Genomic DNA, 26116 nt, shown 5'->3' with positions numbered 1-26116 from the left:
TATCTAACTCCTCCCCTAGCTCGTGGATATGGTCCTGCTGCGTCCACGGAAACTAGTTCTCTTGGTCTAGTTGGAATGATAGGGTGTAATACGTCCAAACAAGATCTATTAAGATGTTTAACCTTCTGACATATTGTACACTTTTTTATTATTTGTTCAATCCTGTTCCTGTTTGTTTTTAAGATCTGACAATTTCTTTTCTAAGTCATTTGCCAATACATTGTATACACTATTGACGGTTTTGATGACTTTGTCTTCGATCTTTTGATCGATTTCATTGGTGAGTTTATTTAAGCGTTGATCGAAATGTCTGTGCATGTTTTCAAATTGCGTGTTTACACTTGAAAACTGCTGTTGGAACCCAATTTCCATGTTTCACAATTTTGTGTTTGTCATGTTGTGGCTGATTTCTAGATTCGACAGTTTTGTGTTGGTTGTGTTGTGGCTGACTTCTAGATTCGCCAGTTTTGTGTTCGTTGTGTTGTGGCTGATTTCTAGATTCGCCAGTTTTGTGTTCGTTGTGTTGTGGCTGATTTCTAGATTCGCCAGTTTTGTGTTTGTTGTGCTGTGACTGATCTTTAAATCAGATAATTAATTGCTCGCTCACGTTTGACATCAGACTATATAATGCCTCAGCGTAACTGACGAAGCTTGTGTGTTTGTATTTATGCCATTATTTGTTGCCATTGTTTCTCTGCCACGGTCTGATTGAATCGAAACAGGGCTAGGTTCACTGATTTCAGGCGAAATATTTTCATATGGTCTGGTAATCGATGCTTCATCGACTGTGCACAAGGTTTCATTTGCAAGTGGTTCGTTATTGTTAATCCCTGTGGAGTGCAATTGAATTGCATTTACTTCTACATTATGTTGTGCTGAAAAACTAATTGCGTCATCATTTACGTCACTATTGTCAGAATCGGTGACGTGTCCATGAACATTTGTCAAATTAAAATTCTCCGATTCCATTGTGGAGATATTACTTTTATCTGTACTTTACTGAATCTAAATCTTTAAATTCTCTCGCAGTTGAATTAATAAAAATATCTCGCGATTGTTATTTGTTGCGCGTCGGAAATTTACAAGATGGCGCACTACATCTTCTAATTCTGCGATTGTTGAACATAAAAAAGTAATTATCAAAGTGTAATTGTGTGTTGCCACAAACACTACCAGGATTTTAATATGGAAAGGAAAAGGTTATGCTTTAAGTAGAGCTAAGCCAAGGTGCAGCCACTGCATGCGTTTGCGCTTTCTGCTTAATTCCGGTTGAGCTGCGTCACTCACGATTACGTTAGTTTTGTAAATCCTTGTCCTTGTTCCTTCTGGTTATTGTGCCATCCGTTTATACAGTTAATATTGTTTCACCTTATTTGTCATTTTCCATGTGTATCATATAACAGAGAAACAGTAATTAGTACAAGTACATTTGTAGTACAACAATCAAGTACTTACTCTTTGTCCCACCGGCACTGTCCCTGTCAGCGGTCGCCAGTGTGGCAAAATAAATAAAAAACATTTGAATTTATTGGTTTTTTGAAAAGGGGAAAAATTACGGACATGGAACTGTAACTTTAAAATTTTTGAAAGGCTTTTTTACGGATTGTGTTGACCGGCTTGAATGCGGACAAATACAGTGCTGCGTGAAATATGCCTGTAATATAATTTACCATTCCGATTAATTACATTTTGAATTCTACGTCATTGTTGATTTAATCCGAGTTCTCACCAAAAACGTCCATTCTCCACGAGGCAACAATCGAAAGTATCTCTTAGCCCCTTCTTGGAGTATGAAACAAAAGAGAATCCAAGATGCACATTACAGAGATTATATTCTACATCGCTTTCAATTTAAATCTTTGGCGCAGCCTTTAAGGTATTTTATGTCTCTGTGTCGGAATGTGTCATTACACTCTCCAAGTGCCCCCTCTGCACTATTTCTTATAGCTGTTACTATTTTCTGTAATCCAATTAAGTAAAATTAATGTTATTTATTTAATTAATTATTTCATTCTGGATATTCCATTGTTTAGTGTTATTTTTGTAGGATATGCTTTTTATATCCCTTTATGTTGGTAGCTTGAAGGCGCCAGTGGCAAATTTTCAAGAGAAATCTGTTAATTTTTTCTTGCATATGCATCTCCCTAGTTTGGTATTGGCAGATGTTGAATGACTTCGGACCATTAGCATTTTGTTTCCAACCACTGCCAGCCATGGCAACAAGGCAATACTACAACACTGTGATGTGTTCGTATTGTATGTGGTATAATGATATATGAATGAGCTGCTGGTCCCTCATGGGTATTACAGATGACATGTAGGGCCAGTTTAAGGTTCAGTGATACAAGATGCTGTTAGCATGCCAAGCAGGGAGGGGTGCCAAGTGAAAAATTATGAGTGTATATAGATATATGGAGCAAAATGTTCCAATATATATGAGTCCATAAGCAAGCTGTTTACAAGATAATTGCAAATGTGTGAATATGAACTACCACTGACTTCAGGACCAAATCCTGTCCTAATTAGTATAAGTGTATTTGAAACTGTTCGATTAAGTCTCCATGTAATTTGACTTAAATTTCACCCAAAGCCTACCTTAACAAGAATCTCAATACTACTTCAGAAGTTTACATGCTATGATTCGGTAGACCTTCATACCTGTTAAAGGAGGTATTCCTTGTGTCATTCTGACATTTGGAGGTAAGAGTGCACTAATTTCTGCAGTGAGTATTAACTCTTTCCAAACATGCACAGACCATCTAAATGCTGAGAAGACTGAACAGATTGCTTCTCCAGTTGTTCAACTAAATCAGTACAGGTCCCGAGTACTTCACTTCTAAGATGAACTCAGATCCCTCCCAGGGGACACCGCCTTATAGTAGGCACCTTCAGTGCCGGGCGGGAGGGTTTGCGTGCTTCGGTGAAGTCGAGAGCTATGCCGGCGGTAGCATAGCTACTGGCAGGGTCTCCCAAGCCGGACTGGTCTCGACAGAGGAGCCAGACAAAGTGTGTCCCACAATATAGGGCAGGGAGGGCTCTAGAGGCGTAGTGAAGCCAGCTTCCCTAGAGGAGTAAACCTCATACAAATCCTGGTCATCCAGGTTGGGGGTTGGGCATGGGGCTAATAACCCCATACTGTAAAAAAAAGAATATTACGGAAATTCAACAGAAGCCTCGGAAACTGGATGGAAAGCATGTATCGTGACACCGGCAAAGGAAACGGATAAAGGATCTAACAGTAGCATCATGTAATGTGAGGACAATGCTTCAGCCTGGAGAAATAAAAGAAATAGCCAATGAAATTTTAAAATTCAAATATGATATTGTAGGGCTACAGGAAATAAGATGGCAGGGGAATGGGCAGATAGATAAACCTGAGTACTCATTGGTATATAGTGGACCAGAAGAAAGGACAGGCCAACTTGGAACAGGGTTTATAATAACTAGGGAAGTTAGGAAAAGCCTTCTAGAATTTGAACCCATAAATGAAAGGATGTGCAGACTCAGACTAAAAGGTAAATTTAGGAATATACCAGTAGTTAATGCACATGCACCAACAGAGGAAAAAGAACAGTTCTACGAAGACTTGGAAAAAGTATGCTGTGTATTACCTAAATATGACCTGTTGGAGATTTTAATGAAAAAATAGGGAGGAATGAACATCTGTATGGAGTTTCTGGAAAATATTCACTACATGAAGAAAACAATGAGAATGGAGACTTACTATGCCAATTTGCAGCAAGGAATAATATGATTATTAAAAGTACCTGCTTTCTACATAAAAAGATCCATCTGGGTACTTGGAAGTCTGCAGCCAATTGAGTAGTCAATCAGATTGACCATATTTTAGTGACTGCACGCCACTCCATGTCAGTTACGGATGTACGGAGCTGCAGAGGACCAAACTGTGATTCAGACCACTTTTTGATAAAATCAGTCTTGAGAGAGAGACTGTCACTAACAAATGGCAACATAATGGGAAAGATGATGAAATGGAATACAAACAAATTGAACATCCCTGATGAAGTAAAAAAATACCAAGTAACACTAAGCAGAAAGTTGAGCAATGAAGAGACCACAGTAGGAGTAGATGAAAGGTGGAACAGGCTTGAAAATGCCATTAAGGATACTGCAGAGCAAATAATAGGCATAAGAAGGAACAGAAGAACCCAGGAGTGGTTTGATGAAGATTGCAGGTCAGCAATAGAGGAAAAGAACAGGGCAAGAACAAAAGTGCTACAGAGAGAAACCAGAAATAATGTGGAACAATATAGAGAATTAAGGAGAAGAGCTAACAGACTGTGCAAGAGAAAGAAAAGAGAGTGGAATAAGAAGAAATTTCAAGAACTAAAGGAACAGAGTGAAATAAGAAAGTTCTATCATGCTATAGGCAAAATGAAGAATAGATTCCAACCAAAAACAATGGCCTGTTCCAGTAAAGATGGGAAAACGATAAGGGAGGAAGAAGAGACAGTGGGAAGATGGGCAGAGTATTTCAAAGATACACTAAGCACCAGCCTAGAAGATGAAGAGACAGCTGCACAGGAGGAAAGAGTAGAGCTGGAAGTAGACAATGAAACCAATGAGGCAAGAAAGCCAACACTACAAGAGGTCTCCCAGGCTGTGCACAAGTCAAAAAACAATCGAGCCCCTGGGGAAGACAGCATAATTGCTGAATTAATAAAAACTGGTGGTGAGGCTGTAATAAAGGAACTGCACACATTAATATCAGATATATGGGAAACAGAAACTATGCCAGGTAATTGGAATAATAGTCCCCATTTATAAGAAAGGGGACAGAACAGCATGTGAAAACTATAGAGGTGTAACACTCCTAAGTACAGCTTATAAGATCTTCACAAGTATATTAAACGAAAGGATACGGAAGTGTGCAGAAGGCATACTAGGGGAATATCAGTGTGGCTTTCGACCAGGCAGAGGAACAACTGATCAAATATTTGTGATAAAGCAAATGATGGAAAAGTCCTATGAATATGATATAGATCTGCATTTCTTATTCATCGATTTCAAACAACCCTTTGACAGCATAAATCGGCAAGAACTATACAGAGTACTGAAAGAAGTTGGTATATGTGCTAAATTAATAAGACTAATCAGAATGACAATGACAGAGACAAGAGCAAAAGTAAAGGTCCTTAGCAGAACAAGTGAAAGCTTTGACTTTAGTAAAGGTGTGAAGCAAGGGGATAGTCTCTCCACTGTCCTATTCAACATAGCCCTGCATAGTGCAGTAAATAAAATCAACAAAAGAGGCACCATATTTATGAAAACTAGCCAGATATGTGCATATGCTGATGACATTGCTATAGTAGGAAGAAATACCAATACACTCCTAGAAACATACCGGGCAATGGAAACAGAAGCCTTAAAAATTAGCCTCATAGTAAATGAAAACAAAACAAAATATATGGTAATGTCACAATCTGAGGCCAGAAGAACTCCTAAAAACCTAAACATCAATGGGAAATGCTTCAATGGAGTGTCCTCTTTTAACTACTTGGGAGCCCTAATAACGAATGATAACAATATTGGAAAGGCTATAAGGGAAAGAATACAAGCAGAAAACAGAGCTTACTTTGCAAATATGCAGCTTTTAAAAAATAGCCTTGTTACAAGAAAAACTAAATTGCTAATATATAATTCCCTAGTCCGCCCACTTATCACATACGGCTCAGAAGTATGGACATTGACAGAACATGATAAAAATGCTCTAAGAAGCATTGAGAGGAAAATACTACGCAAAATCTATGGGCCAATAAGGGAGGAAGAAGGCTGGAGAATATGCTACAATGCCGAATTACAAGAGTTAATACAAGGCAGGGACATAGTAAAATTTGTGAAATCACAGTTAATACGATGGCTAGGACACTTGGAGAGAATGGCAGAGGATAGAATACCAAAGAAAATGATGAAAGGTATGATCCATTCAGTTAGGCGAAAAGGGAGACCTAGAAGAAGATGGATCGATGAGGTAATAATGGATATCAGCAATATGGGAGTCCGGGGGTGGAAAAGAGCAGCAAATGACCGAGAAGTGTGGAGGAAGATTGTTGAAGAAGCCAAGGCTCACCAAGGGCTGTAGAGCTACAGAAGAAGAGAAGAAGAACAAGAAGAAGATGATGATGATCTCAGATGGAAAAATCCAGCTGAGGTCAGGTGTGCTTGGAGACCAAAGTACAGGCTGTGCTTGACCTAATCTTCTTAGACCATACTGGCAAGTTAGGTGGTGTCTTCTACCAGCACCAAAATCATGCGTTCCATCATGCATGTGCTGCATTCTCCTACCATTCCATGTGGTGAGGTGTGCCAGGGTTGAACTGAATACAGTTAGATGGGGCCTAGATTGAAAAGTTCACATTTCAAATACATTTGTACTAACTAGGACACTATTTCAAGCTGAAGTCAGAGGCAGCTCATAATCACAAGTACCTCACAAATGGCTTGTTTGAGGCCACATATTTAATAGAACATTTTCGTTTCACTTATCACTTACTTTCACATGACAGATTTTGCACTCGACTGTGATCCACTCCTTATATACAAGGGGTGTTCGATAAATAATAGAACACATTTCTTTGGCCAGTTTTGGTTGAAACAAAGTGGAATTTGTTTTGGGTAGTGTGGAATATTCCTGCTTTAGCCCTCATAGTTTCATGATGTTCCAGTGGTGGCAGTGCTACATGTAGCCTTCAAAAGGACATCTGTAATGGACTTGTGTTCCAAGCAAGGAGCTGTCACTGAGTTTCTTTTAGTGGAAAACCAAAGCATCACAGATATTCACAGGTGCTTGCAGAATGTCTACAGAAACTTGGCAGTGAACAAAAGCACGGGTAGTTGTTGGACGAGATGTTTGTCATCATCGTACTAGGTCGCACAAATATGTCTGATCTCCAGCATGCCGACCGGCTGCACACAGCTGTGAATCATGCAGTGTTGGAATATGCGGACACTCTAATTCAAGGTGATCAGTGGATACAATCAAATGCTTCACTGCACAACTGGATATCTTGGTTGGTAGTGCTGACATGATCGCTGACCAGTTGGAGTGCTCAAAAATGTGTGGCTGATGGGATCCTCGCCACATAACAGAAGACCATAAAGAACAATGAAGGACCATCTGTGTGGAATTGCTTGCGGGTCATGAGGCATATCATGACAATCTTTTGTTGAACATTGTCACATGTGATGAAACATAGTTCATCACTTCAAACAAGAAACAAAACGGCAATTCATGAAGTGGCACCGTACCACCTCTACTCCTAAGGAAAGGGTTAAAACCACATTGTCAGCTGATAAAGTCATGGTAATGGTATTTTTGGAATCTGAAGTGCTGTTTGATGTTCTCCCTGATGGTGCAACAATGAAGTCTGAAGTGTACTGTGCTGCCCTCAGGAAACTGAAGAAACGACTTCAGCATGTTCGTCGCCACAAAAATGCAAATGAACTACTTCTCCTTCTCCATTACATTACAGTGGCTCACACAAGACTGCGCATCTGAGAGGAGTTCATAAAACTTCATTGGACTGTTCTTTCTCATCCACACTAAAGCCCAGATCTCACAACATCTGTCTTCCATCTGTTTAGCCCAAGAAGGATACCTTCTGTGGGAAGCAGTACGTGGATGATGAGACAGCGATTGATGCAGCAAGACATTGGCTCTGACTAGTACAGTGGTGCTGTGTGGGCGTACAGGCCCTGCCAGTGAGGAGGAGTAAGGCTGTGATACTGAATAGAGATTACACTGAAAAATGGGGTTTTGGGGGGCCAAAAGAGTGGGAAATAATATGGTTTATTGGAATCCTGAATAAAACCAACCTGCTTTGAGAAAAATATGTGCTGCATTTCTTGTTGAATGCACCTTGTACAACAATAAAATTTTTGCTATAGAGTTTCTAGATAAATAATTACTAAACATCATGTGGCTCACCAGCTTGCAAAAAATATTTTCCTCTGACTCCATTACAGTTATAGGCATGTCAGTTTCAATTGATGCTGCCACCAGTAATCGAACCCATATCCACCATGTTAAAATTGTGTATGCTACTGTTCACTTGTGGAGGGGGATTATCATATTTACAAAATGAGAATAATGGTTAAAGCCCAAAGAAAGGCCACTAATTATCTGATTTGGGGGGTTACACAAATGTTATGTTGCTTGTGAAAAAACTGATGACACTACATGGGAAATGAAAGCTCCCTACTAAAGTCAGTGGAGACACGTTGTACAAAGTGCAGAATACATGTATGTATGTTGGTTGCCCTGCGTGAGTGAGGTGTGACTTGCTCCTCCTGCAGCACTCCTCTCAGTGCAATACTGAGTGAAGTGGTGCATTGGTTAGCACACTGCACTTGCATTCAGGAGGCCGATGGTTCAAACCCGTGTCCGACCATCCTGATTTAGGTCTTCCATGATTTCCCTAAATCACCTCAGGCAAATGCTGGGATGCTTACTTTGAAAGGGCATGGCCAATTTCCCTCCCCATACTACCCTAATCCGGGCTTGTGCTCTGTGTCCAGTGACCTCATAGTTCATGGAACGTTAAACACTAATCTCCTCCACCTCCTCCTCACCACAGTAGTTTATGATCTGGGTGGAGCTGCTTTCTCCCTGCCTCCAATCCTCTCTATTGGTGTTCCAGAAAATAATTACATCTGCACACGAAATGTTTGCTCTGTCCATGTGGGGTACTGTGATGGACGGTATTTAAATTACAAAACAAACAAACAGCATTTCTTTACATAATATTTCACACTATGGAAATACACTCCTGGAAATTGAAATAAGAACACCGTGAATTCATTGTCCCAGGAAGGGGAAACTTTATTGACACATTCCTGGGGTCAGATACATCACATGATCACACTGACAGAACCACAGGTACATAGACACAGGCAACAGAGCATGCACAATGTCGGCACTAGTACAGTGTATATCCACCTTTCGCAGCAATGCAGGCTGCTATTCTCCCATGGAGACGATCATAGAGATGCTGGATGTAGTCCTGTGGAACGGCTTGCCATGCCATTTCCACCTGGCGCCTCAGTTGGACCAGCGTTCGTGCTGGACGTGCAGACCGCGTGAGACGACGCTTCATCCAGTCCCAAACATGCTCAATGGGGGACAGATCCGGAGATCTTGCTGGCCAGGGTAGTTGACTTACACCTTCTAGAGCACGTTGGGTGGCACGGGATACATGCGGACGTGCATTGTCCTGTTGGAACAGCAAGTTCCCTTGCCAGTCTAGGAATGGTAGAACGATGGGTTCGATGACGGTTTGGATGTACCGTGCACTATTCAGTGTCCCCTCGACGATCACCAGTGGTGTACGGCCAGTGTAGGAGATCGCTCCCCACACCATGATGCCGGGTGTTGGCCCTGTGTGCCTCGGTCGTATGCAGTCCTGATTGTGGCGCTCACCTGCACGGCGCCAAACACGCATACGACCATCATTGGCACCAAGGCAGAAGCGACTCTCATCGCTGAAGACAACACGTCTCCATTCGTCCCTCCATTCACGCCTGTCGCGACACCACTGGAGGCGGGCTGCACGATGTTGGGGCGTGAGCGGAAGACGGCTTAACGGTGTGCGGGACCGTAGCCCAGCTTCATGGAGACGGTTGCGAATGGTCCTCGCCGATACCCCAGGAGCAACAGTGTCCCTAATTTGCTGGGAAGTGGCGGTGCGGTCCCCTACGGCACTGCGTAGGATCCTACGGTCTTGGCGTGCATCCGTGCGTCGCTGCGGTCCGGTCCCAGGTCGACGGGCACGTGCACCTTCCGACGACCACTGGCGACAACATCGATGTACTGTGGAGACCTCACGCCCCACGTGTTGAGCAATTCGGCGGTACGTCCACCCGGCCTCCCGCATGCCCACTATACGCCCTCGCTCAAAGTCCGTCAACTGCACATACGGTTCACGTCCACGCTGTCGCGGCATGCTACCAGTGTTAAAGACTGCGATGGAGCTCCGTATTCCACGGCAAACTGGCTGACACTGACGGCGGCGGTGCACAAATGCTGCGCAGCTAGCGCCATTCGACGGCCAACACCGCGGTTCCTGGTGTGTCCGCTGTGCCGTGCGTGTGATCATTGCTTGTACAGCCCTCTCGCAGTGTCCGGAGCAAGTATGGTGGGTCTGACACACCGGTGTCAATGTGTTCTTTTTTCCATTTCCAGGAGTGTAAAATTTAAGCATGTGTATAACATTTTTGTAGCACCTAGCAATGTTTGAAATACTGATAAGTACGTAACAGCTGTGTGAACTGAAAGATGTAAAAAAATAAATAAAAAATTAATTAATTTCAAATTTTGGTAAATAAACAAAGCAACTCAGCCGCATATTTGGAAATTACAGTAAGACTGTTTCTGTCCTGTAGGTATCATGTTCAGTTTACTGTGTGCAATGAAATGATCTACCACTTATCATCTCTCTTGTGTTGCGATGGACATGGGCTCTTGGGAAAGTTCCATGTGTGATTTTTATACAGATAAGAAAGTCATCCTTTCTACAGTTCTTCCTTTTAGTTTTTTATGAAGGAACCAACCCCTGGTTCCTGTATCTAATGTTGAGTGTGCTCCTGGTATGCTGCCTGTTAATACAGAGATTTCCCTACCTTTATTCAATAATAGAACAATCCAGCATTCTTACCTTTAGCAAATCCAGAGGTAAACTCATGCATGTCAGACATACAAGGAATCTGAGGAAAAGGTGATAAAACTACACTGTTTTCTATTGTGGTAGCAACATTCAGGTAAAGAAAATGAGAAATACAAAAAAATATCATATCCTCCACTGTATCTTCCGCTAATATGAAAGCCAATAAAGGTATTACATCAGTTAAGTTTTGCTTTATATTTTTCTTTTTATCATGCAGTCTCAAATACATGGCAGCTAATGGCATGTTGACTCCTTCTGCTATATCTGCAGAAAAACAGATACTTTTCCATAAAATATATAAAGGTTCATATGTACAATTGGTGCATATTGTAATATCAACTATCAAAAATAATTTTAGAATTTACAATATATAGTCATTAGTTACAGTAACTGTTATTGTCATCATTCTTTATAAATGCTGCACATAATTATATTAAGTAAAATATACTCTATTTAACAAAAGTATATCACTTATGTTAACAATGAAGCAAAAAGCGTATATTGTGACTTTTTAAAATCTATTTACAGACGATTTGCATGCAGTGTGAAATGATGCAGGTAAGTTAGGCTTAAAGTAATGACTAAAATTATTCACACTGCATTCATGACTGATCTTACAAATGCTTTGATAGTTAAATGGATAAAATACAAAGTTTTAGACAGGGGAGACATAGCCTACATATAAAAGTCTTTGAATAAATAAATGAGTTAAATGAGATCTAATTGGTACTTTATCCCATCTCTTTTGTTTTAATCAACAGTATTGTCAGTTTCACATAACAATACAGTGTGCACTTCCACTAGCAAACAATTGAAAATGTCTTTTTCTCATGAGCAAGATACACAGTGAAATATACTGTACTTTGGTCACAATGCAAGGCACAAAAATATAGGTTCATATTGGTAACAGAGCCACAATCAAGATGCAGCATGGAGAAACAGTTAACTTTCTTCACTCAGGCATAGGCTGCTGTTGAGAGACAGCGTGGACAGGATGAATGGGTCGAGCTAGGGACTGCCTCCGTTCCATAAAGGAAGCAAGCCTGGCTGTTGGAATGGAACATATCTTTTGAACCTGCAACAGTTTTTGCACGAAGTTAATATGTGCAGTGACATTCTTAAGGAGGCATGACTTTCTGCAAAATAAATACTATAAATAAAACTGAGCCTTACATCCTTGAACCATGGAGACGACAAAAATTCAGCTGGCTTGGCCCGCTGAGCTGGAGTTAAGACAAGAAGGCGGCAAATTAGGTCCTTCCCATCATTAGTAATTTCAGCAAAATATTCATCAGGAAAACAGTAATCACACTTCAGTATGTTTGAAGTGGTCTCTTCCATGGAATCGTCCAGAAATGGAGACAGCCCACTGAAAGTAACAGAAACATGTGAATACAAACATAACTGAACACACCTCATCGTATAAACAGTCTTTTCTAATCTGTTTATGTAAGTGTCAGGACAATTGCCACCACTATTTATCCCCCCCCCCCCCCCCTCCACACACAACGAACATCTACAAGCAAAACAGAAAAGTCTTGAAAAGATAATTTGCATGTGATTACATGTGGTGATGAGTGGAGATATATGGCAAATAACATAGTATTCCCATTCTTACCATCATTTAGAAAATTCACATTAGAAAGCATAAAAGAGGGTGCTGCAGCTTTCAATAGTTGGATACCTTATAAAATTATTTAGCACTCCATTTCCAGTTGCAACAGACACTATACCATCAGAACTGCAATTATTGGCAACTTATTTACAAAACTGAACTCTGCTCAGGTACCATGTGTTACAGTAGCATAAATTCATTATGATAGCATGGTGGCATATATGAACAAGAGTTCTTCATGCCACACAGAAATGTAACTGACATCCAGGGATCAACATTTCAATGTGAACAGTTTCTTTCTGTTGTGATTGAACAATGATGCACCTTCTCCATCTTATGTCAACATGGTGCTGACACAAAATATTTTGTCACTTGTGAGTAAAAAGAAATTTCATGTTCTGAAAATGTGATAATGTGCTAGTATTTTTTTACTTAGGATGAATTTTTCTGTTAAGCACAATCTCTTACAAATGTACTTGCTCAGTTAATGTTAACTCAATGTACTGCCGCAAGCAAAATGTTGTCAGCCATTTACCCACATCTAGCCAAGCACATTCATTTGCCTGTGCTTGGGACCTCAAGCTGGAACAGCCTGGTGTAAGACGTACAATATTCTTTGAAATTTGCAGTTGTAATAAAATATATTTTGTGTGTTACCTCAGGAAAACATATAGAAACACTCCAACACTCCACATGTCTGTCTGGCAACAGACTGGTTTCCCCAGAACCATTTCAGGTGCAGCAAATTCCAAATTTGATGGAGGCAGCACTTCAGAACCTCTTGTGCTTACTGAATCACCAAAGTCTATCAGCTTCAAGACTGGTTTGGTAGTAGACAAGTCTACAAGCACATTTTCTGGCTGGAAAGCAGAATAAACAAAAGTTTCTCAGAGGCTCTAACAAAAGTAACACACACATAATATCACACTAAGACCATATAGATATAACCATTTGTCAGCAGCGTGTAATTATAGGGAATGGACAAATTTAGTTTTCTTTTGTGGGTAAATATCTCAATAATTTTCACCCAGCAACCAAAGGAAGGAGGGGATCACCCCTTCAGAAAATGAAGCTGTGAACGAGCAGTCGTATCTGCCATTCCCTCCACCCCATACAAGTTAGGTGCATGGAACTCAAGAGTTATTAATACAACTAAATCAAATAGTGACTGTCATTTGACATTTCAGTTATTTGTCATTATGATGAATAGACGCAGAAAATTTAGCTCATGAATGATAGGAAATAGCCCTACCAATGGAAAGGTCAGAGAGAGGAAGGATCGAGATAAACATGAAAACAAGAATTGACAAGGAAACTACAAATTATTTTACAGATGAAACTCATTTACTGATCTGATGAGAAACAGAAAATTAAGGAATCAAATGTAGAAAAGACCCACTTACTATCAAATCAAACAATGAAGAGACCATCAAAAACTATTTATATTTATCAGTATAAAAAGTGTGTCAGCTGCTTCCCATCCTCTTGACAGATTATAATTATTTGCTAAACTCGAACTTGAATCTCGATGAAGGGTTTCATGATGTGTCAATGCAATAACATCTTCATGTGTTTTTAGTAGAATAAGGCCACAGTGCCCAAATGGTGGTTTCAAAAGGTCTGCAAAATAGTTGTCAACTCCGGCTATCAATTCTTCATTTGAAGTGAGTCTTCGTCCACCAGGAAAAATTTTCAGTTTTGGGAAGAGATGGAAGTCTGATGGAGCCATATCAGGTGAATAAGGCAGGTGTGGCAACAATTCATTCCTTAGTTTGTGTGGGCACGCATTGTCTTGATGGAATATGACTTTCTTCCTTGCTAAACCTGACCTTTTTTTGTGTGTCTTTTGTTGAAATTTGTCCAGGAGGTTAGCATAGTATTCTCCAACTGTTTGCCCAGTGGGGTGTGCAATCTACAAACAGAATCACCTTTGCATCTCAGAACACTTATGCCATGATCTTTCACGCTGAAGGAATTGTCTTTGCTTTATTTGGTGGCAGAGAATCAGGAATCAGCATGTTTCCACTGGTTTGACTGTTGTTTTGTCTCTGGGGTATAGTAGTGCAGCTAAGTTTCATCTGTGGTCACAAACCAGCACAAAAAATCTTGTTCATTTCCCCAGAGCAAGCCAAACATCATTCTGATATGTCCATTCTCGGCCGGCCGCAGTGGCTGAGCGGTTCTAGGCGCTACAGTCTGGAACTACACGACCGCTATGGTCGCAGGTTCGAATCCTGCCTCGGGCATGGATGTGTGTGATGTCCTTAGGTTAGTTAGGTTTAAGTAGTTCTAAGTTCTAGGGGACTGATGACCACAGCAGTTAAGTCCCATAGTGCTCAGAGCCATTTGAACCATTTGTCCATTCTCATGCATTTTTGATCCAGCGTCAAGAGTTGCAGCACCCATCTAGAAGATAATTTTTTCATTTCTAATTCTTCACTTAAAATGTGATATACTCTTTCAGATGACATCTGTCAAGTGTGAGCAATTTCACACACTTTAAATTGGCGATCATTGATGCCCATTTTGTGCTTTTTTGTAATGATTTTTGGAGTAGTGACACATCTTGGCCGACCACTGCACAGATCATCATGTAAGCTCTCCTGACCAAATTTAAATTCATTTGTCCACTCGGCAACAGTTGAATTTGAAGGAGCAGTCCCTCAGTGTATTCTGGAAATCGGCATGAAAGTCCTTCACTTTCATACCTTTCTTTATGAAGTACTTAGTCACTGTTCGAATCTTGGTTTTTTCCATCTTCGCAAATCACTATTTGGGAACAACAACAGAGCTATGTCACCACCACAGCTCTCTTCCAAGAGCACTGATGTGGCACGTGTTTACAGGCAACAGTCCAGTGAATATCATGTGAACAACTCATTGCACTAGCGCTCATTCTGAGAACTTTTCAAACTACCCTCATATTATAAACAGGCCTGGATTTAGAACAAACATCTAAATACTACTCAACAAGAATTGGTAAACCAGACCTCAGTTATGATTTGAATGCTTAAACAGAATATGAATATTCTTCTCAATTTAATTACTACCCAGCTGCCCATTTCATTACACCTTCACAATCCCAACATCAGAATTTACATTGCTCTAAATGACAAAAAATTGTTCCCATAGCGAAATTTGAGTTTTCAGGCCTTAGAAACAATGAACACCTTTTGCTGTCTCACAAACATGAGTTAGCACTTCAGCTTGCCCCAGTCTTTTCCATGTTGTTTAAACAGATAGACTCAATGGTTTTAAAATATCTACATTATTTATCTGCTTTCAGTTTTGTGGATATAAATAATTCCTAAGAACACAAATTTACTTATATCAAAATTAAAGGATATGTACCTTCAGATCAAGATGAGATATGTTTTGTTGGTGCAGCGTTGCTAGAGCAGACACCAACTGTTGCATGTAGTGGCTGACTGTCTCTTCATCATACACTACTTGTTTGCACAGGTACGAAAACAGCGATGGACCATTTACACTGAAAACAGAACCTTTACTGTAACCAGACATTCCTACAAGTGAAGTTAAATAACTAAGCTAGTTCTACAATAGTTAGTACTCACAGTTCCATCACTATTGAATCAATTCCAGGCTGAGGGGCATTTTCAAATAATGCAAGAGCTCTCACAATATTAGAATGCTGTAGTCTTGCCAGTAATGCGTATTCTGCCTGTGTTACTTCACGTGATTGTCTTTTGCAATAAACTTGCTTCACAGCAACTTCTTGTGAAGTACCACGATCTCTTGCTTTGCGCACTACTGAAAATCGACCGTAACCAATTTCTTCCAGTTCAGAGTAACGTCTTCGGAACTGCTCTTGCTGCCAGTGACCTGTATCAGGTGGTGGTATTATAATAGGAGAGGATGGCATACTAGCAACAGGCGTGCCCATTCCATGGCCAGTGGAGAGCACTCTGAATGTATACGTCTCTCCTGGTGTAAGTCCATCTACGACGTGAGTTAATCCTCTAATGGGACCTCCAACTGGCAACCAGTCATCTCCTAAGCAGTGCCTGTAGCATTCCACTTGGTAGTAACTGCTGCTGTCACCTTCCCACTGGAGCAGCACACTTGTGCCAGTGACAACTTGTACTCTTGGCTGCATAGTAGATGTCAAACCTGTACCTGAGCAACAAACACTCGTGTTCAAAATGTGGGAAGACAATTGTTCAGATTTATTATATACAATGTTAAACATAAAAATCTGGTAAAGTGAAGAACCAAAGTTCCCATAAGACTCAATGAAATAATTATGTATTACTGGAAACTGCAATGGCTGAATGAACTTCACATTTCCTGCCTTATTCTCAGCTAGGCAATAATTATTTTGGTCCATCTGTTGATTAACTGCTCTTCTTTCAGCATATTTTCACAATCGCAATGAAGACAATTCAGTGGTGACCTTTCATTTTTATAATCCACATATTCATATGAATGAAAAGAATAAAGAGGGAGGGAATGATAACTTCCAATTATGGCTAAGTAGGAGGACAAGATGGGAAGTTCTCTTTCTCGGACAGGGCTGCTCACGATATCGGGTTGATCAGCAAAGGTTATTGCTGCAGCTCACAATGTAATAACTCATCCAGCAGCCAAAATCCAAACATTTATTGAATAAGATGAATATTGAGACTTCTACACCTGTCTTGAAGTCCAAATCTAAATGGCTTCTAAAAACCAGGATTTTGCATATAACAAGAAATTCTGACTGACTATTGTACAATGTCAAGAAGACTGTATATTCTGTCATAGCAACAAAATTATTTACATGCACAGTAAAGTGAAGATTAAGATGCAGTAATTTTATTGTGAACTGTAAGAAAATAACATTCACTTTCAGATTAACAACTTGATATTTCATGAACCACGGACCTTGTTGTTGGTGAGGAGGCTTTCTTGTCTCAGTGGTACAGATAGCTGTACTGTATGTGAAATTGCAATCGGAGGGGAGGGGGGGGGGGGGGTCATCTGTTGAGAGGCTAGACAAATATAAGAAAGAAGAGGGGAAGCAGCCTTTTCAGTGATGGCAGGATGACTGACTGATTGACTGATCTGACTTGTAACGTCAACCAAAACGGCCTTGCTGTAACTGGTACTGCGAACAGCTGAAAGCATGCAAGGGGGAACTACAGCTGTAATTCCTCCAGGGGGCATGCAGCTCTACTTTGTGGTTAAATGATGGATCCTCTTGGGTAAAATATTCCAGAGGTAAGACAGTCTGCCATTCAGATCTCCAGGCAGGGGCTACTCAGGAGGATATTGTCATCAAGAGAAACAAAACTGGCATTTTAGATATCAGAGAGTGGAATGTTAGATCCCGTAATTGGGCAGGTAGGTCAGAAAATTTAAAAATGGAAATGGATAGGAACTGTCAGACATAATGGGAATTAGTGAAGTTTGGTGGGATGTGGAATAGGACTTCTGGACAGGTGAATACGGGGTTACAAATACACAACCAAATAGGGTTAATGCAGAAGTTGGTTTAATAATGAATAAGAAAATGGGAATGGGGTAAGCTACATGAGCAGGATAGTGGACATGTTATTGTAGCCAAGTTAGACATGAAGCCCACACTCACCACAGTAGTACAGGTTTATATGCCAACTAGTTCTAATGATGATGAAAAGATTGAAGAGGTGTATGATGAGATAAAAGAAATCATTCAGATAGTTAAGGGAGACAAAAATTTAATAGTAATGGGTGACTAGAACTTGATAATAGGAAAAGAAAGAAAAAATAGTAGGTGAATGTGGACTGGGGAAAGGAATGAATGAGGAACCCACCTGAAAAGATTTTGCACAGATTAAATATAATTATTACTAACACGTGGTTTAAGAATCATGAAAGAAGATTGCACATGTGGAAGAGACCTAGAGACACCAGAAGGTTTCAGATTGATTATGTAATGGTAACACAGATTTTGGAAACAGATTTAAAATTGTAAGACATTTCCAGGGGCAGATGTGGACTATGAACACAATTTACTTGTTATGAACTGTAGATTTGACAGGAATAGGGGAAAGGAATACAGAAGAAGATGAATGGGTAGCTTTGAGAAATGAAATAGTGAAGGCAGCAGGGGATCAAATATGTAAAAAGACAAGGCCAAGTAGAAATCCTTGGATTACACAGGAGATACTGAATTTAAGTGATGAAAGAAGAAAATATAAATATACAGTAAATCAGGCAAATGAAAGGGAATACAAATGTCTAAAAAATGTGATGGATAGGCAGTGCAAAATGGCTAAGCAGGAATGGTTAGAGGACAAATGCAAGGATTTAGAAGCATATATTACTAGGGGAAAGACAGATACCACCCACAGGAAAATTAAAGAGACCTTTGGAGAAAAGAGAAGCAGCTGTATGAACATCAAGAGCTCAGATGGAAAACCAGTTCTAAGCAAAGAAGGGAAAGCTGAAAGATGGAAGGACTATATAGGGGAGCTATACAAGGGGAGATGAACTTGCAGGCAATATTATAGAAACAGAAAAGGATGTAGATGAAGATGAGATGGAAGCCATTATACTATGAGAAGGATTTGGGGAGCACTGAAAGACCTAAGTTGAAAGAAGGCCCCAGGAGTAGGCGACAATCTGTCAGAACTACTGATAGCGTTGGGAGAGCCAAGCATGACAAAATTCTTCCATTTGGTATGCAAGATGTATGAGGCAGGTGTAATACCTTCAGCCTTCAAGAAGAATATAATAATTCCAATTCCAAGGAAAACAGGTGCTGACAGGTGTGAATACTACCAAACCATCAGTTTAATAAATCATGGCTGCAAAATACTAACACAAATTATTAACAGAAGAAAGGAAAAGCTGGTACAAGCCAATCTTGGAGAGATCAGTTTGGATTCTGAAGGAATGTAGGAACACACAAGGCAATACTGACCCTACAACTTCTTTTAAAAGATAGGTTAAGGAAAGGCAAACCTACATTATAGCATTTGTAGGCTCAGCAAAAGGTTTTGACAGTGTTGGCTGGAATACTCTCTTTGAAATTCTGAAGATAAAAGAGGTAAAATACAGGGAGTGAAAGGTTATTTATAACTTGTTCAGAAATCAGATTGCAGCTACAAGAGTTGAGGGGCATGAAAGGGAAGCAATAGTTGAGATGGGAGTGAGACAGGGTTGTGGCCTATCCCTGATGTTATTCAATCTATGCAGTGAGCAAGCAGTAAAAGAAACAAAAGAAATATTGGAGTAGGAATTAGGATTCAAGGAGCACAAATAAAAACTCTGAGGTTTGCCAATGACATTGTAACTCTCTGAGAGACAGCAAAGGACTTGGAAGAGCAGTTGAATGGAACGGACAGTGTCTTGAAAGGAAGATATAAGATGAGTATTAACAAAAGCAAACTACAGATAATGTAGCGTAGTTTAATTAAATCGGGTGATGCTGAGGGAATTAGATTAGGGAATGAGACACTTAAAGTACTAGATGAGTTTTGTTATTTGGGCAGCAAAATAACTAATGATGGTAGGAGTAGAGAGGATATAAAATGTAGACTGGCAACGACAAGAAAAGTGTTTCTTTAGAAGAGAAATTTGTTAACACCAAATATAGATGTAAGTGTCAGGAAATCATTTCTGAAGGCATTTGTCTGCAATGTAGCCAGGTATGGAAGTGAAACATGCATGATAAAAAGTTTACACAAAAAGAGAATAGAAGTTTTTAAATGTGGTGTTACAGAAGAATGCTGAAAATTAGATGGGTAGGTCATATACCTAATGAGGAGATACTGAATTGTATTGAGGAGAAAAGAAATTTGTGGCAAAATCTGACTAGGAGAAGGGATAGGTTGATAGGACACACCACCAATTTAGTACTGGAGGTAATTGTGTGTGTGTGTGTGTGTGTGTGTGTGTGTGTGTGTGTGTGTGTTTTGGGGCGGGGTAAAAATTGTGCAGGGAGGCCAGGAGATGAATACAGCAAGCAGATTCAGAAGGACGTAAGCTGCAATAGTTATTTGGTGCTGAAACTTGACTGCATAGGATTGAGTAGCATGGAGACCTGCATCAAACCAGTCTTCGGACTGAAGTCCACAACAACAACAACAACAACAATACTATTGCTACTACTATAACTTAATAAACTGCTGACTAAAATATTATTCAGACAAATTAAACATGGTGCATTCATCCGTCACTAAACTCACTAAAGCTCGCTGAATTCTCTGAGGTGGTGTGCACACTTACCATGTAGCCAATGTTTTGTCTGCAAGTTTATTTCTTTCTGTCACACATTTTCACTATAAGACAAAAATCTTTGAACAGCACGTCATTCTCCTAGATCATTCTCTCATCCCTACTGTATAAAGAAATTAATTGACCTTAATCTGCTCAAGCTAACTCAGTTAATTGAAACACATTTTTGTGGCTTCTTAAATTTAACAACATGGCACATGTGCTACTAGTTTAAATTTTCCCTCTGTTACTACAGTGCACTGGAGCCAGTAAAACAAGCTAACTGAAAATTCTGCACCACTAAACAATACTTTTTTTCACAAGAAATATAAATAAACAAAAAACCAGAAATACAAATATATTTTTAAGTGAATCAGCAGGTACAGTGCCAAAATTGTATCTTCCATTCATTTAAATTAAATTTATGCACAGATTATGACTCACCTGATATACAGAGAGAAGCAGATGTTGTAACACTTCCAGCTTCATTAGAAGCAGTGCAGGAGTATTCACCAGCATCAGATGGTTGACAGTTCTCAATAACTAACTGTGCAGTTCCGTCTTCCGTAAGACTGATACTAAGTCTTCCTCCTGTTCGAAGAATACTTGAACCACCTGGATCATGAGGGTTAAGTCTTTGAACATTGGAACTCCTCCGCCACACGATATTCACATCACTGAAGTCACCAATGCCAGCTGGAGTACAAAGGCGGCATCGTAGTTCCACACGCATACCACAGTGAATGTTCACACAGTGTAGCTTCTCAATGAATTCTGGTGGTGCTACAGGATATTCAGGTATAAGAGAATCAGGCGATACCCTGCCTGATGAAGATGGAGATGGTCCTAAGCTCCCATCAAAAGAACGCCGCTCTCCTCTTCGGCCTCCAGTGCTAAAACCAGGTTTTCGAAAACGGAATGACCATGGTTTCCGTGAAACAGTTCTCATAAGTATGTGTGCAGGCACCCACCCATCTTCTGGTGCTGAAGATTCTGATCTACGGCGCACCATATAGCTATTACGTTCTGCATTATATGTCACTACTTGCACGTGCTCACCACGATATGTAGTAAGTTCATCGCTGTGTACTGCTGGAAAATCAACTGCTACTCGTACAATGGTTCCAGGTGCTATTATATTTGGTGGTGGGACTTCAACCTGGTAAGTTACAAGTGCATCAGTTTTTGTATTCATTGACTTTAAAATTTTATATTAGCAGATTTTCAATCAGTCTTTGCTGCATATAAATATTAAAATAACAGTAAAAATTTCTAATCAGACACCACAGACCAAAATTATGTTCAATGTCACAAATTTTCAAACAGTTCAAAAATATTTGCTGGAATTAAATTTGACAAGCAACTACGTCACAAGGCAAATTACAGGTTTTTGTGATGGAAATGGTCATTAATGGGAGAAACAGCTGCTTTCAGCTACGTTAAGCCAAATCAGTAATTCACAGTTTTACTTTTATGTTAAGAAAATTGTTATGTTCACATAGTCACAAAAAAACTATACTTATTGGTTGAGCTTCACAAAGATGTCTGTCAGTGTATAAATGCTAATCAGCATATCTTATCTTTCATTATGACATCAAACAATCCACATTGTCACCATCTCCAATACTTGGTTAGACATACCTACTGCTTCTTACTGTTCTTGGAAATTACACTGCTGACTAGTAGCACTTACCTAATGTAACCTGATCAAGTTAATGACATACCACTTTATACATTGCACAGATGGTTTGTTACAAGGAAACATGATTTTTTTTAAATTTTTAGTTGATACTAAACAGTAAGCTTGACTTTGCGATTCACGTTATACAGGAAAGAACCCATTTATTAAAATACACTCATCAGTGTGTGCTGAGTCCATGTTAGTAATCACACTAACAGAAATTACATGATGTAAAATGACTGGTGATAATGATCCATGATATATCAAGAATCTAATTACTCCTGACTATCCTGACTACACCAATCACGTCTGAAGGGGTGTTCAACATGGAGCTTCCCAAAGTCTCATGTGGACATACTGACACCATTTGTCTTGCCACCAAAGTTGTGTATAGCCAAGAATGAGTGATCTACAGGTGACAAGTAGTTCTAAATAGGCACCTACTATAAATAAAATAACAATAACTGATGGAATCTGGAGCAAGGTGCACCAGTAGTACATTGAAATAAGGCCTCAAATTGCAGCAATGTTTGACACCTTTAAATGTTCTATTGATAGGTTCAGCAGGTGCCTGCAATAAACCATATCAGTGGCTTTCTTGTTTGCTATGCAGCAAATGGCAGCCTTACATAAAACTTTATAATATGCGCTTCCAGGCACCTCCCACAGGCAACTCAGTGATTCTATTAATTTAGTTGAACTGATATATATGCAATTTGCCATGAAAATTTATCAATTACTGCAATTCTTTGTATCTGTACTTTGCATCTCCTGCTGTAAATTTCCTAACTGAGCAGCTGATTACTGAATTTTATTCTGAAAATCTACTGTAAATGGGCATAACACAGAGCACTTCATAATATTTTAACATTGGTACAAATGTCACTAAATAAAAAATGTGTTAGGAATTTAGTGTAGGTAGTCCAAAAATTCTGAAGGTGTCTTTGCATGATGATGTTCAATTATCTGTTTTTCAAAATATTTGTACTGCTTAATTTTGTAGAGTATGTACTTCATTTAACTCTGAGAACATCTCATATCGCTGCTTTATTAGGTCATAAAACTCAATAGATCACTTGTTAAAAATTATATTTGCTGACATATTTCAGACACAGAAAATTTGCAAAATTAAAAGAAAATTGATATGAAAGTGCAAGCACAATATACATGTCACATTAAGAGTAAACATATTTAAAAATATTTATAATCAATTTTTTACTCTTGATGTCATATACACATTGTACTTGTGCTTTTGTGCAAATTATATTTCATTTGGCAGGTGTTCTGATAATGGGCTATGCCTGAAAAATGTCAGGAAATATAATTTTTAACAAGTGATCTCTTGATTTTAGTGACCTAATAGAGCAGTGATAAAAGACATGCTCAGAGTTTATGTAATGTCACAGGCCTTCTGCAAACCTTTATGTTGCAACTTAAGCTAATGTAGTTCACTGATTAATATCAATATTATGAAGAGGAAAGTTGCTACTCACCATATAGTGGACAAGCTGAGTCACTGATAGGCACAACAAAAAGACTGTCACAAATAAAGCTCTCAGCCAGCAAAGCCTTTGTCAAAAATAGAAGACACACACACACACACACACACACACACACACACACACACACACACACACACACACACACACACAAATGGTGTGGCTTCAGTTGCCAGAGACTGCAGTCGTGTGTGTGTGTGTGTGTGTGTGTGTGTGTGTGTGTGTGTGTGTGTGTGTGTGTGTGTGCATGTCTGTTGTCTATTTTGACAAAGGCCTTGCTGGCTGAAAGCTTTATTTGTGATAGTCTTTTTATTGTGCCTATCTGCGACTCAGCATGTCCACTGTATGGTGAGTAGCAACTTTCCTTTTCATAATATTGTTTCATTCCATCCTGGATTTTCCATTGTTCAATTCACTAGTTAGTTGGTTCATTTGGGGGAGGGGACCAAATAACAAGGTCATTGGTCCCATCAGATTAGGGAAGGATGGGGAAGGAAGTCATCCGTGCCATTTCAAAAGAACCATCCTGGCATTTGCCTGAAGAGATTTAGTGAAATTACGGAAAACCTAAATCAGGATGGCAGGATGCGTGTTTGAACTGTTGTCCTCCCAAATGTAAGTCCAATGTGCTAACCACTGCACCACCTTGCTAAGTGTAACTCATTGACTTAAAGTGATAATTATTAGGTGGTAATTCTGTTTAGTTACTATCTTGTGTATTTCTGATGGAAACGAGCTTTAGTCATAAGTTAATATGATTATAACAACTGCAAACATCAAAGGCTTTGACTACACTGTAATGTCTTTGCTAAATCATTTTTGAAGGTAACAGACTGGCACAGGTAAGTACTGGATATTTTAGGATGCCAAATTTGATGGCCCCCACTTTAGATTTAGGTGTACTCTCATGCTGTGGTCTGTTAACATAGTCCTCTATTGGGAGTTAACTCCATGAGTTAGTACATTTCTTTCTCTTGGACGTGTTCAAATTACTGCCCCCCCCCCCCCCCCCCCTTTTTTCTTATGCAGCCAACATGGTTTGCTTATTTGTTTCACTGACACTACAAATGGCAAATGCTTTTTTGCATTTGACTTTAGTTTTACAATATTCTTTCATTATTCTATGCAACCTCTCTGCTGACTACAATTTATCTGTTCATTCCTTGCTAAATAACTGTTTGTCATAATCCACTAACTGTGTACCCAAAAGATGGCTGCACAGCTATGTGTGATGCTTGTACAGATTAGAATTCTATTAAATGAAATAACTGAACATGCCAAATCCATTCTACATACATTTTTGTGTGGAATTTTTAAAACAGAGGCAATTGAAAAATTGTTGGGGAATGAGACATTCTCATAGAGGATGAGCTCTATACGCAGTGTGACTAAGTTATATCACCAGTTTAGAAATTGGGGAGGGGGGAGGGGGGGTATGTGGGGCATAGTGGCAGTTAAATTTTCCTTTATGATTCAGTGAATTTCACACTGTCCATCAATCCTTCTTGTGTAGGTTTCTCATAGATTTTGTCACTCATCTGTTTTGTTTAGCCCTTTGTAGCTTCATATTTTTTCATCCTTCTGTGCAAACACGTTTCATGTGCTCTGAGTTTCTTCTCCTCAGTTTTCCTACTGATCTAGTTTCCTTTCTGCATAATGCATACATCTTCTTTCTTCTTTTGGCTGGTCTTATCCATTGTCTTCAAGGGAAGGGACTGTTAATCTCGTTTTGGCAATGGTAGTGATATAGGGTGCAGGGGTGTCCAGATGGTCATCTTGTGTGTATGTGTGTGTGTGTGTGTGTGTGATGTCGTCACCAACTGTTAGCACACGGTGGGGGTAATGTTCATCAATATGAACACCTTTCATTGTTGATAGCAGCAGAAGAACAATGTCTTTAGTATGTACTGCAGTCTGCGTTTAGTGCTATTTCTGCTACCATCTTAGTGCAGTTTGTGATCACACATTTTTCTTAACTTGTGTCCACACAGTGTTTCTTTGTGTGCAAATTTCAATAACCTTTGCAGAAGTGTCCCCGGAGATAAAACTGCAAGATCACCATAAGAGAAAGAAAATGACCTTAGAAATGAAACGTAAAACCATTGAAAAACTCAAACATGGTGCGAGCATTGCTAATTTAGTAAGCACATACAATCAGTCTACACCAACTATTTGCACTGTCCTCAAGAACAAGGACAAGATTAAGGAGGTAGATGCTTCAAAGGGAGTGACAAGAGATTCTAACCAATGGCTTCATATTCTGGACAATGTCGAAAGGTTGCTCCTTACATGGATAAATGAAAAGCAATTGCAAAGTGACACTATTAATGAGAAGGTGTGAATGGTTTTTTCTGACCTCATTAAGATGGTGCCAAGATCAGCAGCAGCCAAAGAAGTGTTTAATGGAAGCCATGGGTGGCTTGAGAAGTTTAAGAGA

The 26116-nt window shown here is 39.6% G+C and overlaps 1 protein-coding gene across 1 annotated transcript in view; it reads right to left on the bottom strand.

Annotated features, from left to right (window-relative positions):
* Positions 1-10862: 10862 nt before the first annotated feature.
* The window catches only part of LOC124794768 (kalirin), a 2150963-nt gene continuing 2135709 nt past the window's right edge, over positions 10863-26116 (bottom strand). Inside the window, exons 45-50 of the mRNA XM_047258392.1 lie at positions 20944-21658; positions 15873-16434; positions 15649-15787; positions 12955-13157; positions 11856-12051; positions 10863-11757 (exon numbers count right to left, since the gene is read on the bottom strand). Coding sequence (XP_047114348.1) covers positions 11635-11757; positions 11856-12051; positions 12955-13157; positions 15649-15787; positions 15873-16434; positions 20944-21658 — 1938 coding nt within the window. The 3' untranslated portion in view covers positions 10863-11634. The remainder of the gene's footprint in view (positions 11758-11855; positions 12052-12954; positions 13158-15648; positions 15788-15872; positions 16435-20943; positions 21659-26116) is intronic.

This window comes from Schistocerca piceifrons, chromosome 4 (assembly GCF_021461385.2).
Source record: "Schistocerca piceifrons isolate TAMUIC-IGC-003096 chromosome 4, iqSchPice1.1, whole genome shotgun sequence".
In the NCBI taxonomy this organism is placed as follows: domain Eukaryota; kingdom Metazoa; phylum Arthropoda; class Insecta; order Orthoptera; family Acrididae; genus Schistocerca; species Schistocerca piceifrons.
This window is presented reverse-complemented; position numbering and strand designations above follow the sequence as displayed.